The 16912-nt window shown below is 37.0% G+C and overlaps 1 protein-coding gene across 1 annotated transcript; it reads right to left on the reverse strand.

Annotated features, from left to right (window-relative positions):
* Window positions 1-1199: 1199 nt before the first annotated feature.
* On the reverse strand, window positions 1200-12594 carry USP44 (ubiquitin specific peptidase 44). Its single transcript, XM_065935490.1, has 5 exons — window positions 11176-12594; window positions 8315-8510; window positions 5572-5680; window positions 2445-2650; window positions 1200-1396 (listed from the first exon to the last, which is right to left on the reverse strand). Exons 1-5 carry the CDS (start codon window positions 12592-12594, stop codon window positions 1200-1202), a joined length of 2127 nt encoding a protein of 708 aa, XP_065791562.1.
* Window positions 12595-16912: the final 4318 nt, after the last annotated feature.

Genomic DNA, 16912 nt, shown 5'->3' on the forward strand with positions numbered 1-16912 from the left:
TAGAGGTTAGAGGAGTCTCTTCTTTCCAAATAAAGTTAGCAGCAGTAGGACTTTAAAGATATCTAATGAGGTTGTTAGGGAAGAGCAATGAGTATTTCATACTATATTTTTTTTAATAAAATGCAAGTGTGATTTTAATTTTAAAAAGGACCCAATGTTTGAATATCTAAGAGGCTTTTAGTAGTCATATAATACTAGCAAGAGCAATTTAATGTGGCTTTAGTTACTTATTCTAAGTGAGACGCTGAACATTTTGCTCAAATGCCAATTTTGAACATTCTCTGTCCTATGCAGTTTTTTTCTCTTCAAGTCTGATTTCTATCCCTTTAAACCAAAAATCCTAAGATACAATAGTACAAAACTTTAAGAGATCTAATGTTAAATATATAAAATGAACTCATATCCAAGCTGAACTGTACTTGTATTACACCATAATATACTGTTTGCTACATTTTTTTAATGACTGCTTTATTAGAATTTGGATGTTTGCTTTCAGACAAATCAACTATTATTAATATCTCAGCCATCATTATTTTCATGTCCATAGTACTGAAGCCATTTAAACATGCTATTTATAAAGCTGTCATCTTCATTTGTATAACAGTTTGACTATGCCAAGTAAAAAATAATTTTTACAACAAACTCGAAGTTCTGTTTACCAAAGTAAAGTCTATTGAGTCCTGTCACACACAAAGCCTCAGGGGTATTGAATGATGAGTAGGTAATATTTCACTTTGCAGTAGTTGAACTGATACACCAATCTGAAAGAAATGCCCCTTTTCTGGTAAGACTTAGTGAAGCAAGTTTAATTTGTCTGATAAGAATTTGTATAGAAAATAACTATAAATGTATAAAATGATGCCATCTGAACTTCTTCAGTAGAAGATTGCACAAATTCATGATCTGAGCCAATTAAGACATCAAAACCCAAGAAAGAGGTAACATCAGTCTGAGGTAAACACTAAAAGTTTAAAACTCCCAAGTATTTAACAAAAATTACCTACTGACGTTGATACACATATACTTAAGCTAACTTCATCTCTGTAAAAAGATCTGTTGCAGTTAGATACAAAAGTGTAAACACAGTGTGCACTGATTAGTAAGTAAAAATAAAAACAGTGAAGCCCACAATTGTTAAGTCAGCCCTTTTAAAAAGTATATATACAAATCACAAGAAGAAAACCCCCACTGTCTTTGGATCAGCTAAGGATTTCATTAGAAGAGGTATCAGCTTCTTCACTGGGATGCTGGCTACCATTCAGGAGTTCTGGAGGCAGGAGTTCAGAATGTCCCTCAGTAACTCGCTGGGTATAAAACAAGATATAAGCTTGGGCCTTGCGTACTTCATCCATAGTGCACGTGCTTAGCTTGGAATCATTGCAGTGTACCCAGAACCCTAGAGTGAAGCACAAAAATATATCTTAATGTTTACAAAGGAACTTTAGAAATTTCTAGTATAAATGAAAACATGGATTTAAAGAGTTTCAGTGAGAGTTGAGGGTTTTTTTTTTAAGTAAAAATGATTGTCTAGCCAATTTATTTCTTTAAAGTAGAAATAACAGCTTGGGCAGTATGTTACTCGAATAACCTACCTTTGTCCTAGAAGTATCTTGAAGTTACAGAATCTGATTCATTTACTTGACACTATCTTTAATTCCTGGTATAATCTTACCAGTTAATGCTTTTGCTGGTAATTATAAAGCAAATTGTGTACAACTCATGGTAATGTTAATTGCCCCCTGGATTATATGGACTTTTAGTCCATACCTCTTTTTCTAAGGTTCATGGAAGCAGTATGCGAAAGTTTCATGTTAGAACTTGAAATCAAAGTTGTTCCAAATATCTGTGATTCCCCAGTTATTAGGTGCTCTGTTCTTGAGAGCTTGTTTGGAGGTTCTAGCAGGGGAGCGCAGCTACTCGTATACCCTTGACCGAAGACCGGTCCTCCTCTATCGGGGATGGTCGTCCTCTTCGACCGAGCGCGCAGCTTCGGGAGGGACGCACATGGAGCGGTGAGGGAGGAAGGGGACACCCGCCTAGCCAGCCAGATCAGCCGAATCAACCCTGGCGATCAATGGGGTGACAGATGTCGCAACCAGATCGCCCTCACATCCTAGGTGCTCTGTTCTTAAACAAAATTACCTGAATTCAGCCGGAAAACAGGGGACCTACTCTTGGAAGTGTGCCTTTCGCACTTTTTGACTTGTAACTAAAGAGACCATCCTTACTATTTTATCCCTTCAGCCCTTACGAGACAAAACTACCACAGTCCTGCATCATAGAATATCCCATTTTCTGCACAAAACCCCTGTTTTTTTTCTTCTTGAAAGAAAACAAATCAAGTGGCTTTTCTTAAGATTACTTAGTGTCTAGTTTAGAAATCCTTGAAGACTGAACCCTGGCTTCCAAAAGCCTACCCCAAGGTAAAATACTTTTTTTCATACCTCCTTCAGAATTGTAACAGTAGGCAGTGTAGTGTCCCGAGCCGAATCCTTTCCCATGGTGCATTACCACAGCAGATAAGTCATACATAAAACATTCTGGTCTGAGGGACTTCAGGGATTCCCTGCAGCAATAGGGCTCCATGTTTAAGATTTCTTCAAAGCCAACATGAACACCAATCTTCTCTCGGTTATTACGTCCTGACCACCTGCAAACAAATCAGGGTAAAATTATCAACAAAGTCAAGGGACCATAACCATGTACCTGGTCCAAACTCAATGATAGAAAACCTCAGAGAGCAGAGAGTACAATCCTATATAAAAAGTGTAAATAGTAAATCCTTTCAATACTGAAGTTGGCTACAACAGAGGAATTTAGGCTTATTTACCAAACAAGTACAGTGAGGTTCTAAAATAAATTATTTGGCTTCTGTAATTAGAGGATAGTATAGGAAGAAAATTAACTTTCAGAAGAAATACAGCCTTATGGCATTTTCCCCCTCTGAAGTGAGAAATTCAAGGCACCAAAGGGTTTTTAATTCTTTACTGTCTTGTTAATACTTTGAGGAGGATATCCCAGGACCTAGAATTTGTTCCTGGGAGACATAATCTGGATCTTTATTGGCCAGGTGTGGGGAAAAAAACAAACCCAAACCAAACAGGCACCTCTAATTCCTCAGAACACTTCAAGAGCTCTTCATAATTAAAAAAAAGAAACTGTGACCCTTCCTGTGTGTAAATCAGTATAACACCCATTAGTGACAAAACTCAGATATCGTTCCTATACTGTCAATTTCTCAATCTGTTGGTCATGCTTCCCAGTACTGGATCTATGCATGTAAAGCAATGCTTTTATCATCGAATAGTATGAATTGGTGCTGCAGGGGAAAAATAATGTAATAAATGGTGGTTCTTTCAAGATATTATAGTACAACTTGGAGTGCTATGGTACAATGACAAAAAACAACTGAAAATACAGTATCAGTGTATTAAAGCAGGCAGTTAAGACAGCAGCAGGTAAAGTAGGGAGAAAGGCAAATAGGTTTTATGAAGAAAAGAAATGTGAAAATGCTTAATGAGTGTGATGTAAAATTGTATGGAACTAAAGATGAGACTTGCAGATTGTGTCACCTGCCACACTAGGAGCCATACCCCAGTCTTACCCTGTTACGTGTACAGAGTCCTGTATCCAGTGCAACTTTACTCTTAGTACCAAGCATGTGAAATAAGGGCACTTGCTTAACGTAAGTTCCTATCATTCTCAGTTTCTCTCTCTTGTATTATACCATAAAATTCAAACCTTTATTTACTGAATTATGCTAAATAAGTACTTGTCAGTTGTCTAATTAGGAAATAATTTATTTCCATTGATGAGCAGGATATCCCTTTTTGTCTGCTGATAAAGATACAGTAAAATGATAAAAGAACAAGTTAACACTATACCAAAAAGTCATGATTTATTTCTGAGGGAATAGGACTAGGAGGCACACATGGGGAGCTTGTAAGGCATTAGAAATGTTCTGTTTCTTACGTTTCTTCTAAAGCTCTTGTGTGCCCCTCCCCAATCCCATTCTCCCTTTTATATGCCCTATATATTTTATATACTGGCAAATATAGTAGTACATTTTTAATAGATGAAGAGAAAGGAAAAAGATAAATGTGGTGGTAAAGGCAGCATAGAAATGGTCCCTGAATCAGAAATATGGCATGGAAGCATCACAAATATTTTGGTTAGAAGATGGAAGGGAGGCAAATAGGTTTAAATTAAGCTGAGCTTCAAATGGCAGATTAAAGAGGCAATTATGAAGAACAAAAAGTTCTTCAGTGATTTATAGTAGCCAGTTAAATACCAGAAGTTTAAACCCTTTTAATTCTGTCTATAAAATCTCATATATGGTCTGACCTCTCCATGTTCCCAGGCCTTTGCTACCTGGCCCTGGGCGATATCATGCATGCTAAGTCGCTTCAGTTGTGTCCAACTCCTTGGGACCCTATGAACTGTAGCCCACCAGGCTCCTCGGTCCATGGGATTCTCCAGGCAAAAGTAGTGGAGTGGGTTACCATGCCCTCTTCCAGGGAATCTTCCCAACCCAGGGATCAAACCTGTGTCTCTCATGTCTCCTGCATTGGCAGGCGGGTTCTTTACCACTAGCACAACCTGGGAAGCCCCCTGGACAATATTAACACGTAACAATTTTCATTCCACTTGATTTCACACACCCTGGCAGGTCTCACCCAGACTCTTCACTAAACCTTTTGTTGTGTACCCTTTCCTGTTCCTTCATACCTTTGTTCATGTTGCTTTGAGGTTAAAGTGTTCCTCCTCTTGCATACATCCCATTCATTCACTTAGTATTTTGGGGCACCTATGTACTGAGCTCAGTTCTGGATTTTGGAATACAGGAATGAAAAGACAAGACCACTGTCATTACTGAACTTCTGTTTAGGAGGACAGAAAACAGGTATTAATAAATCAACTACTGCAGATATTGGTTTTTGCCAAGAAGCAAAAATAGGGTAGGTAATGTGACACAGTTGGTGGTGCTACTTTTAAATAGGGTGGTCAGGAAAGTCCTGAGATGACATATGAACTGAGATTTAAATTACATGAAGTCCCCTGTGCCATTAGGGAGGCTTTGGGAATGTTTAGATATCAGCGAATGCCTTCCTCTAGGGCTCTGATAAATTCATTTGTATGTAGTTTGTGGTACTTAGTATTTCTACTTCATCATTATTTCTGTGAATGCTTGACTATAATCTTGAGAAAAAAATTCTACATTATATTCCCCAAAGAATATGGACATCGGGCATTTTCCAAGCATGAAGCAATTGGGTCAAATACTCTCAAGCTATAAATTTTAATTTCAAAATTTTGTACCTAAAACATGCTGAATATTATACACTATAAGCAGAGACTTGGAGAATAATATACTGCACAAACCAAAATGCAAGGAGTCTGCTATCAGCAATGTATTCTACAAGGGAAGACAGTATCAGAAGGATAGTTACTGAACATGTTGTTTATGATTAGGGCTAGAGATAATGACAAAATTTTTTCCCTTAAAAAAAAAAAAAAAGCAGAAGTAGATAAGTCTCCCAGTCAAGTATTAAACTTTATTCTACTACTAACCTGAATCGTTTCAGATGGAGTCTGAGAACCTGAGGTAGGTGGCAAATCATAAGTTGTTTTTGTGCTTCTGTGAGTATAACTGGTTTTGAGGAAAACCTTCTACGTTTTGCTATGATATCAAAGACAGAATGAGATGCAAATTTAAGGATACAATGAAATGCTTGAGTAAACTCAAAATAATTCAGACATGTATTATCAATTAAACATCTACTGAGTTATAGGCATTATACAGGGCTAAAGATAAAGGCATGGCCTTGCTCTCAAGACACTTAACAATCATGTAAAAGAAAGTGAAAGTGAAGTCGCTCAGTCATGTCTGACTCTTTGTGACCCCATGGACTGTAGCCCCCATGGACAGCTCCTATCCATAGGATTTTCCAGGCAAGAATACTGGAGTGGGTTGCTATTTCCTTCTCCAGGGGATCTTCTTGACTCAGGGATCGAACTCAGGTCTCCCACACTGCAGGCAGACTCTTTACCATCTGAAACACCAGGGAATCCCACAATCATGTAAACCACACACACAAAACTTATGAGCTAGTTAAGGCAGACAGGTAAACAAATAATAAGCACAGCTGACCCTTGAACAACAAAGGCTTGGACGACATGGGTCCACTAACATGCAGATTTTTATCTTTTTCAATCACAGTTGACACAGTTGACTGTATGTTTTGCACACACAGATTCAACGAACCATGGATTGAAATTTACATCCACAGTTGGTTGAATCTGTAGATGTGAAATCTTCAGGGATGGTTTGGCAGATTGGCAGATTTCAGTATAAGTAGGTGTGCCTGGAACCAATCCCCTACATTACACTGTACATGATTTAATATAGTCCTGAAATAAGGCAACAGAAAGATATAGTGCTGTAATATTTTTTTAATGGATTTGGCTATGCCAACTAAAAGGAAAAATTACTCCCTAAACACATACTTTAATATACTCTTACCAAAGTCTAATCAATCATGGTCAGTTCACTTCTTGAGACTAATCAGGATCCCATGGGCATGGAAAATTTCTGCCCAGAGCACCCCTGCCCACTTCCTGGAGATCCAACCCAGCACCGCCTGAGAAAGCAAGCCTTCATTAGCTCTGTATCGGAGATCTCCTTCGGTGTCTTGTTATTTTAGTATCAGATGTCAAACAAGGGGAAATGAGGATTCTTTTTACCCTCTGCTATCTCTAGAGGTCCACCTATGGACCTTGTGCTGCAGCTTCTCTCTAGGCCATTGGCTACCAAAATTTGCTCCTGATGTCCAGGAATTATCCTTCAACTTGTATTATCAACCGCAAAGCCAGCCACAGGAGAAGCTACTTCTTATAGGAAGTGGAATCAGTCCACCATGAGGCTGTCCTCTAACCCAACTCCTCTTTCCACCAGAAGTCTTTCCTCCAGGTCTATGCTCCGGAGATCCAGGTATCAGACTGCTGCAGGATCTTACGGACTTAACTTTGGGTTGTCTCCCAGAATATATGGTACAAGTGTAGCTAGACAAAGGATGTTAACTCCTTGAATTATAGTTTTAAACATTCACCATCATAGATTAAATTCAAACAGCTCTTTTAGGCCTTTATTTGGTGGACCCAGCAGATATAAACATGTTATAATTTTCTGCATTTATTTTCATATCTTTCTACTCCCAGATTTGGTGAAGAAAACATCTAGGACCATTCACATTTATGTTCAAGAAAATAAACACTATACACTTTATCAATAAAAGTTTATTTTCTTCTAATCTTATAAATATTAGGCTCCTATTTACAACAGATTTCATAATAGGCAGCACTCGGAAAACAATGTTGGTATAAGTTGTTCTAGAATACCAGCAACTTATATGCCATTTTTTAAATGCTGGAACAGCCACTGGTTCTTTTATGTTACCTTAGGAGTGTATTATCTAACGCCCTAGAGTCATTTTTTTTTTCAGACATGGAGATTAAGGAGAATATCTGCAAATATATAGTATAAACATTTAAAATGCCATGTACTACACGTTGCTAGAGATAAAGAAACCGGATGAAGACGTAGCAATCTGATGTGGTTTTATCTACCATTTCTCTGGAAGAGGATGCTTCTGTTTAATTGAAACGACTGTTTCATCCCCCAGTGCTGGGTTCCTATGCTCACTTCCATTAGAAGAGCTTATCACAGTAGACCTTGTCTACCTGTTTCCTCCATTAGGTATTGAGCATCTTGAAAGTGTCTTTCCTCTTTCCACAATGACTAGAACAATGACTAATTACAGGAGACAGTCAATAGATGATTTTTTAATAAATCTTTGTTTTTATGAAGCCAATGTCCATTGCAGCAGTCCAGCAGTGTATATTATTTCCTATTTTCCAAGTGTGTATACACACACATATACATATGTTATCTATATATCAATGTTTTGATGTGCACCAAAAAGACTCATAAACTAATCATTTCATTCAGTACTAAATACCTTTTACTATTCCCCTTCACTACTTTATTCTACTCACATATTAAATTTAAATTTTATTTTATGAATCCTTTCTACAACTTACTATAGGATCAAAAATATTTTAATGTCATCAAGAAGGCAAAACAAACATATAGTTCACAAACCAATTAAAAAGCAGAAATATGTAGCCCAAATTTCTTTTGATAAATAATTTATTTCTATACCTGTTACTTAGGGAATTTCTTCCAGTTTCCCCTCATTTGTGTTTCTCTTTGCTAACCTTAGAAAAACAAAGAGAATATACAGCCTCTACTTACAATTACACTGGTCACACACGTAGATTTTTCCTTCTAAAGCTTCAGTTTCTGTGAACTTAGTCAACATTTCAGTAACCAGACACGGCTGGGAAGCACTATCTTTTCCACTGCATTGGTATCTTTCTGGGAATTCCAATGACAAGTCCCAGAAAGGTTCTATGGTATTTGATTTGTTGTCACATGCAAGACATGTAACCTGCAAATAGAAATATTAGTTTCTCAGATTACAATCCTTCTGTCAAAATATTTACTCCTTTCACTAGAAGTCATTATCTGTAAATAAGCTTTTCTTCTGAAAATGTACTATCAGAATTCTAAATGATCTGCTTTATATTATTTTCAGGGAATAATATTTTCTTCCATAAACCCACTATGCATTGATGGGCTTTAACTATGAGGCATTCAAAATGCTCTATGGGCTTTTTTTTTTACTAAGTTCAGTCAAGTCTGAATTTAGTAAAAAAAAAAAACAAAAACCAAACTATGGGCTCACTTAATTAGATATACACTGTGTGTATACATATGTGTGTGTATGTGTGTCTATACATATAATATATATTTATATACATTTAATGTGCTTAGATTATTAGACTTGAAATTCTTTGCCCTTTTTCCTTTCTCATCTTTCACTGATGGGTTTTCTCTTCCCAAATCCCTATAACTTCTTAACCATAATGCAAGTAAAATGCTATTAGTATATTTTTATATGCAAAATTTAAAATATAGCATACTTTTATGTTAGTATATTAGTATATCCAGATTTTGAAGTACTACCAATTTCCAATTTTGAATTAGTATATACCAATTTTGAAGCACTAATTTCAAAAGATAGTATATATAAAATACATACAAATACTTTCATTTAAAGCAAACAACACTACATTAAAATCCTGATCAAAATATAGGAACCTCAAAGAACAGGAAGCCTTTCTGATGACTTACATAGGAAATATAGTAACTGAAAAAGGAAAGAATAACTTTGGTAAAGCATTCAGCAGGATTTAATGCCAACACTGCCCATAACTGAAGATAAAACTTTAAAGATCTAATAATCCACATGATATGAAATATTACTAAACATTTTCACAAAAGATATATCCTGGAACACACAACAAAATAAAGAAGCCAATTGTAATTTACATTTTAAATTAAATACACTGACACAAAGAAAAGAAGAATACCCCTAGTGTTAATAGTTTGGGGACTCACTAGGACCAAGGTTTGACCTTTTGAGAACAGTTTCTTGAATATGGCAGGTTCAAAAAGCCATTCTAGCAACCAACCTCTGAATCTTCTGAAAAGACCAATTTTCTAAGTATTTATTACACATTAGAAAGGAAGAGAGCAAAGTGATGGCATAACAACTTTTATTAAATTCAAAATTCATCCATAAAGGAAAAAAACAAGTACATACACTCTCACACTATTCAAAACATGAAATGGTAACTTTCTGGAAAAGAATCTGCAACCACATATCAAAAGTATTACCCTTTGACAAAGTAATTCCAGGACTCTGTCTTAAGGAAATCATTAGAAAAACTGTAGTAATTGACTGTGACATTATAATAATGGAAAAATTGGAAATAGTTAACAAGTCAACAATAGGGGGATGGTTAAAAAGAATTATGGTATATACATATGCTGGACACTGAAATGTGAAAAAAAAGACCAAATATTTTAATAACTATGAAAAATCCTTAATTATTAAATAAAGTGGAAAAAGAAGCAGGTAAATTCCACATGACCATATAATTAGAGCAAAAATATGTATAGATATTCAGAAAAAACTAGAAGGAAATATACCAAAATATTCATAGTTTTATGCGTGGGTTGTGTGGAGCTCTGGGACTAATGTATGATTTTCTTCTTTTCTTCTACACAGATTTACTGTACTATATAGGTAACTTTTGCATAAAAAGTTAAAAATGACAAAGAAAGGTGATAGAAAAATAATATTGCATGCAACCCCCAAAACCACAACTCTTATTTGCTAAGTCACACAATGTAGAATCTAGACATTTCTGAAACATGAAGTGAAATAAACGTCAAAGAAATATTTAAACTATATTCCAGAAAAGTATGCTATAAAAACAAAAGGTGGTATCTTTACCATGAAAGTTTAACTGACGAACAGTTCAACTGAATATGTGTATAGTGACTCAACTGCCTCAGTTAAAAAATAACAACACACACATTTTTTAAAGTTCTATGCTCTGGAAAAGAAGAGAGCTGGTGTCTAGTAATAGTCTACCCAAGAGTCTACTCATTCTAGAGAATCATCAGTTAGATGGAAGATTCTGGTTCTGTGACTGTCACAAAGGGAAATTTTTACAGCTATAATTAAAATAGAGGAAAACCATTTAATCTTTCTAAATAAAATCACATCTATTTACCTTGAAACTTTCCTATCTACCTATTTAAGTTTTCAGTTCTTGCTCCCTTGGTTTTACAGGAAATCCTCCAGGGTTACTTTTTTGGTTCCTGAAACTACTAAGTGTGCACCAAAACCATTCCTAGTACAAAAGTATCTTCAAATCTGTTCCTTGTGCAGTTAAACTCATCTCAATCCCTCAGAGAATGAATGCGGTATTATTAACCTAAGAAGCTCTGTTTCCTAATTCCCGCCCCACCCCCATCATAAAGCTTTAATACCATGGACATAAAACTACTTCCAATGATTCATGAAGGTGAAACAACTGTTGGAATGAGCTGACGTCTTCATACATACTTGTAAAAGTGATCTAATTTGACCTGAGAATAGTACTAACACTAACATATTAGCTATACAAAGCATATGCATTTTTTAGGCTTCACTTTATGAATTTCCCAAGATGACAATAAGATTTTTAAAAAATCCATACCTGACTAAGAAGCTGTCCGTGAAAAATGTTATTCACAACATTCAGAACCTGCTTGATAAGTTTCCTTTGAGAAGTAGGGATAAGAGCTGGTAACCTGGTACCAGTTGTCTCTAGTTCATGTTGTATTTTATCCAAAAGCTCACAAAGAAATTCCTGAGCATCTTGTTGGCCATAACCACGAAAAGCAGGAATTAGTCTCCATACTGAGTGTAGCATAGCAAATGGTGAGACCAAGGCCCACTTTCCAGACCACATGACTTGGAACAAAGTATGCAATTCATGACAAAGAGAAATGTATTGTGAACTTGGCTCCCTTGGCTGAATAAGTTCCATCTTTCTACTCTTTGGTGCTCCGCCACTTAGTCCTGATGATAAACTTGGATGTCTGAAGTGCACAGAATATGGCTCTTTTTCTTGACATTCATTCATTTGAGATACTGTATCTGTGACTGGAGGATGCTTATAAGATGATCTTGTTTTATCACTAGCTGTCACAGCCAGCCATTGGTTCAGATCAAGTTTTAAAAAACATTGTCGAAAAATAAGTAAATGACTCAATACTTGGAGAACAGAATTCATATAGCAAGTGTTTCCCAAATTTCTCAATCCTGTTACACCAGGAGTTACTGTTGGCCTTCGTTTAACAGAGGAGTCATCAGCCTCTTTCAATCTTACATCTTCTGAGGTAGATACTACTTTATCTTTTGCTGGCAATGCTGAGGTTTGCAGTGGTACAGGAACTATTTCTACTGTGGTGGACTGAGCTAGACCTTGCAAACGTAAACTCTTTCTGGGAGGCATACTTTCTAATTCTGCTTTAGCTTGATGTTCTAATAGTTCTTGTCGTCTTTTCTTCACTTCTCTTTTTGCTAATTTCTCCTGAAATTGTTCTTGCCTTTTTCTTCCAATGGGTGACTGCTCAAACCAAGTTCGAAAGATTTTACCCATGAGTATCCTTCTCCTGTGCCAAAGAGCAGTATACATTTGGTCTTCAGTTTGAAGCAGAGATTGGGTGCCATCATGTAAGAAATAGGAATCATCACTTGTACCCATAGGCCGTAAAACCCTTCCACTACGAGTGGTGCAGTGATAATTTTGACTTTTGATTGCACTTAATGTACTTCGTAGTAACTTTAGGTCTCCAGTTGCATTATCATTAAGAACATAAGCATCACAAAGGTAACAGAAAACATACATCTCATTCACCTCCAATGCAACAGGATGACTGCTTTCTTGAAAGTGCCTGAGTGCATGTTCTTCAATATATCTTCCACACGCAACATGAGAACAGCTAAGGCAAGCCCAAATCGACTCAGTTGTGTTGCAGTCCACACAATGCCATTTCTGCGGGTTGAGGATGGAATGGTCTTGAGCAAGCCGCAACTGCCCAATGTGTTGGCACTTATCCATTGTTAGCATTTATTTAATCTAGCTGAGGAACACATAATCCAAACAACTCTCTGTTGACAACACTTGAAGCATCTGAAAACTAAGAACAATGTCAATTTTTAATAAAAGAAAAACAAAAAGCCAATAGTTTTCTTTTTACAAGGTATTTTTCCAGGAATTGTTTTTCCAGGAATAATTTTGTTAATTTGCTCTCACTGGTCCTAATATCTGGGCTGCCTGTCATAATACCAAAGGCAATTCTCACTTTTCATTTACACTAGACTTCACTAATCTCTCATCCGCCTTGCTCTGAAAGAACACACACATTACCTTCTCTGACGGTTCCCTTTCAAAAGCATTGTTTTCAATTTTATGCTACCATCTACTGGTAAAAAATGGGTAGTGACTACTTTTCACATTCCATTTACCAATTGTCATTCCTTTTTCTTTGGGACTGGCAAGACCTAAATACATCTTACATTCCAAGAGCCCTAAGTGGAGTTACTAAAATATAATCATAGTTATAAGCATGGGGGCTAAAGTAGAAAAACTTACGTTTGAATGTTACCTCTGCCACATACTGCTTTATATCTGACTTGAGCAAACATTTTAACTTCTCTAAACTTCATCTGTGAAACAGGGAAAATCATACCACCTTCACTGAATTGTTAAAGGACTGAAATAACCAAATATCTGGCACATAGCAAATGTTCAGTAAACAATAAACATTTAACACACATCTACAGAGAATAAATCAATGTTACACTCTATTTATTTAAATAATATTAAATATTCTAATTTTAAATACTATTTAAAATTTGGCTTTCCAGTAGTATACCCATAATGACCTTTATTTAATTCATGGCTCTGTAACATACTCTGATTTGATAGACTTGACAATTTGCCTTAAGAGAAAAGTATTCTCCCCTTCTGTCTTTTGTGTTTGACTAGACTCTCAGGAATGTGCAAAGATGTATAAGCAAATAACAGGAAAAAAAGGAAAAATAAGAAATCAGTGTCAATATAATGATCTTTTACATTCTTGCATGCCTAAACATTATATGAAATTAGAGGCTTACTCCAAAAAACAAGCCCACAATCCCCAAACCCCAACATAATAAAAGAAATCTGATTTTGATCAAACTTGTTCCTTTATCAATCAAAGGAACACATCTGCTACCTGTACCTAAAAACAATAAAACAAAATCTAGTTAAAAAGTAGGACATCATGAAGTGTTTTCTTCACTGATTTAACATAAATTGAACACAAACTTTGGGCTGCAGTTGAGGATCTAGATACAGAACACTCAGAATATTGTGTGCAGCATGATCAACGCGTTGAAATTTTTAGAACAGCAATATGAATTTCAACGGTACTTGCAGATGCCATCTCCAGATCCTAAGAAAACGAAAAAGGTAAAGCTGATTTTGCTTTCTTTCCACCTCTTTGCTTGTAAAATGTCTTAGCAATCAGATACTCCTGCCTACCACAATTTCTTCACTTTTAGATACAGGGTGTGTCAAGTATAGATTTAAAATTACCAAACCCAGACCTCACATGTGCACTCCTCTTCCCTCAAGATTTCCTGAGGTCCAAAATCCATTCAAATACAGTATTTTATCTGAGTAAGCAAACAACAATAGTTGCTAATAGCAAAAGTAAGACATCAGTGATTAATACACTCCATTATCCTAAATCCTTCCAGGTCCTGAGGTTAATAATCCTGAGATCATACTTGTCTCCAATCTCTCTCTGTCCCCACACACCAATCCGTAAGTAAAAATATTTGGTTCTACTGTCAAAATATATCTAGAATCTGACTACTTATTATCTCTACTTTTTCACCCTGAATCCTTACACAGTCAGCAAAAAAAAAGATCTGGAGCTGACCATAGCTCAGGTCATCAGTTCCTTACTGCAAAATTCAGGCTTAAATTGAAGAAAGGGAAAACGACTAGGCCATTCAGGTATAACCTAAATCAAACCACTTACAATTATACAGTGGAGGTGACAAATAGATTCAAGGGACTAGATCTGGTAGACAGATCTGAAGAATCTGCCTGAAGAATTATGGATGGAGGTTTATAACATTGTATAGGAGGTGGTGATCAAAACCATGCCCAAGAAAAATATGCAAGAAGGCAAAGTAGTTCTTGAGGAGGCTATATAAATGGCTGAGGAAGGAAGAAAAGTGAAAGTCAAGGGAAAAAGGGAAAGATATATCCCAATGAATGCAGAGTTCCAGAGAATAGCAAGGAGAGATAAGAAAGCCTTCCTAAATGAACAATGTGAAGAAATAGAGGGGAACAACAGAATGGGAAAGACTAGAGATTTCTTTACAAAAACTGGAGATACCAAGGGAAGATTTCATGCAAGGATGGGCATGATAAATGACAGAAACCGTTAAGGACCTGACTGAAGCAGAAAAGATTAAGAAAAGATGGCAAGAATACACAGAAGAACTATACAAAACAGGTCTTAATGACCTGGAAAATCACAGTGATGTGGTCATTCACCTAGAACCAGACATCCTGGAATGTGAGGTCAAGTGCGCCTTAGAGAGCATTACTATGAACAAAGCTAGTGGAAGTGATGGAATTCTATCTGAGTTATTTAAAATCCTAAAAGATGATGCTATTAAAGTGCTGCACTCAATATGTCAGGAAATTTGGAAAACTCAGCAGTGGTCACAGGACTGAAAAAGGTCAGTTTTCCTTTCAATTCCAAAGAAGGGCAAGGCCAAACAATGTTCAAATTACCATATGATTGTTTTCATTTCACATGATGGCAAGGTAATGCTCAAAATCCTTCAAGCCAAGCTTCAGCAGCATGTGAACTGAGAAATTCCAGATGTACAAGTTGGGTTTTGAAGAGATAGAGGAACCAGAGATCAAACTGTCAACATTAATGGGATCATGGAGAAAGCAAGAAAGTTCCAGGAAAACATCTACTTCTGCTTTATTGACTATGCCAAATCTTCTGACTGTGGATCATAACAAATTGTGGGAAATTCTTAAAGAGATGGGACTACCAGACAACCTTACCTGTCTTCAGAGAAACTTGTATGTGGGTCAAGAAGCATCAGTTAGAACCAGACACAGAACAAGTGACTGGTTCAAAATTGAGGAAGGAGTATGACCAAGCTGCATGCCATCACCCGTTAAACTCATGTGCAGAGGACAACATGAGAGATGCGTCTGGGTGAGTCACAAGCCGGAATCAAGACGGCCGGGAGAAACATCAACAGCTTCCGACACGCAGATGACACCACTCTAACATAAGAAAGTGAAAAGGAACTAAAGAGCTTCCTGATGAAGGTAAAACAGAAGAGTGAAAAAGCTGGCTTAAAACTCAATATGCAAAAAACTAGGATCATGGCATCCAGTTCCAATACTTCAAGGCAAATCAAAGCGGAAATCAAAGTGGGAGCAGTGACAGGTTTTAGTTTTTTGGGCTCTGAAATCACTATGGACAGTGACTGCAGCCATGAAATTAAAAGATGCTTGCTCCTTGGAAGGAAAGCTATGACAAACCTAGACAGCATATTAAAAAGCAGAGACATCACTTTGCCAACAAAAGTCCATATAGTCAAAGCTATGGTTTTTCCAGTAGTCATGTATGCATATGAGAGTTGGACCATAAAGAAGGCTGAGTGCTGAAGAAGTGATGCTTTTGAACTGCTGTGCTGGAGAAGACTCTTGAGAGTCCTCTGGACTGCAAGGAGATCAACCAGTCAATCCGAAAGGAAATAAATCCTGAATATTCATTGGAAGAAATGATGCTGAAGCTCCAATACTTTGGCCACCTGGTGCAAAGAGCCAATTCACCTTTTCTACCTGGAGAAAACCCTGATGCTGGGAAAGATGGAAGGCAAAGGAGAATGAGGCAGCAGAAGACGAGATGGTTGGATAGCATCACTGACTCAATGGACAGAAATCTGAGCAAACGCCAGGAGACAGTGGAGGACAGAAGAGTCTGGCATGCTGTAGTCCCTGGGGTCTCAAACAGTTAGACACAACTTGGTGACTGAACACCACCACCACCACCCTGGACAAAGCCAAAGTCAAGCAGATTACTGCAGTTAGGCTCCTAGTGGTCTCCCACTTTTGATACTTGCTGCCACTGAAAGTTTACTCTCCACAGAGCAGCAGCACACTTTATCAAACAATGGGGGCCCAGACCCGACACTTTAGGGGCTCTCCTGTTCCTCATTATGTGCAGTAGCAGAGTAAAGGGGACGTGGCCACCTGGAACAAGAATACATTCCAAACTTCCCTTTTAACTGCTACTTGGGACCTGGAGAATTCGCTGCCTGAATCATTCCCAAAGCCTGCTTCCATGGTCTAC

Source organism: Muntiacus reevesi, chromosome 4, assembly GCF_963930625.1.
Source record: "Muntiacus reevesi chromosome 4, mMunRee1.1, whole genome shotgun sequence".
NCBI lineage: Eukaryota > Metazoa > Chordata > Mammalia > Artiodactyla > Cervidae > Muntiacus > Muntiacus reevesi.

Bases quoted from the DNA above. Each gene is read 5' to 3' on its own strand.
- USP44 (XM_065935490.1), bottom strand. From the start codon at position 12,594: ATGCTAACAATGGATAAGTGCCAACACATTGGGCAGTTGCGGCTTGCT. The intron at 2,651-5,571 runs GTTAGTAGTAGA...ATTTGTTTGCAG, and splicing joins CTCCATCTGAAACGATTCAG to GTGGTCAGGACGTAATAACC. The intron at 1,397-2,444 runs GTATGAAAAAAA...GCTTCACTCTAG, and splicing joins CTGTTACAATTCTGAAGGAG to GGTTCTGGGTACACTGCAAT.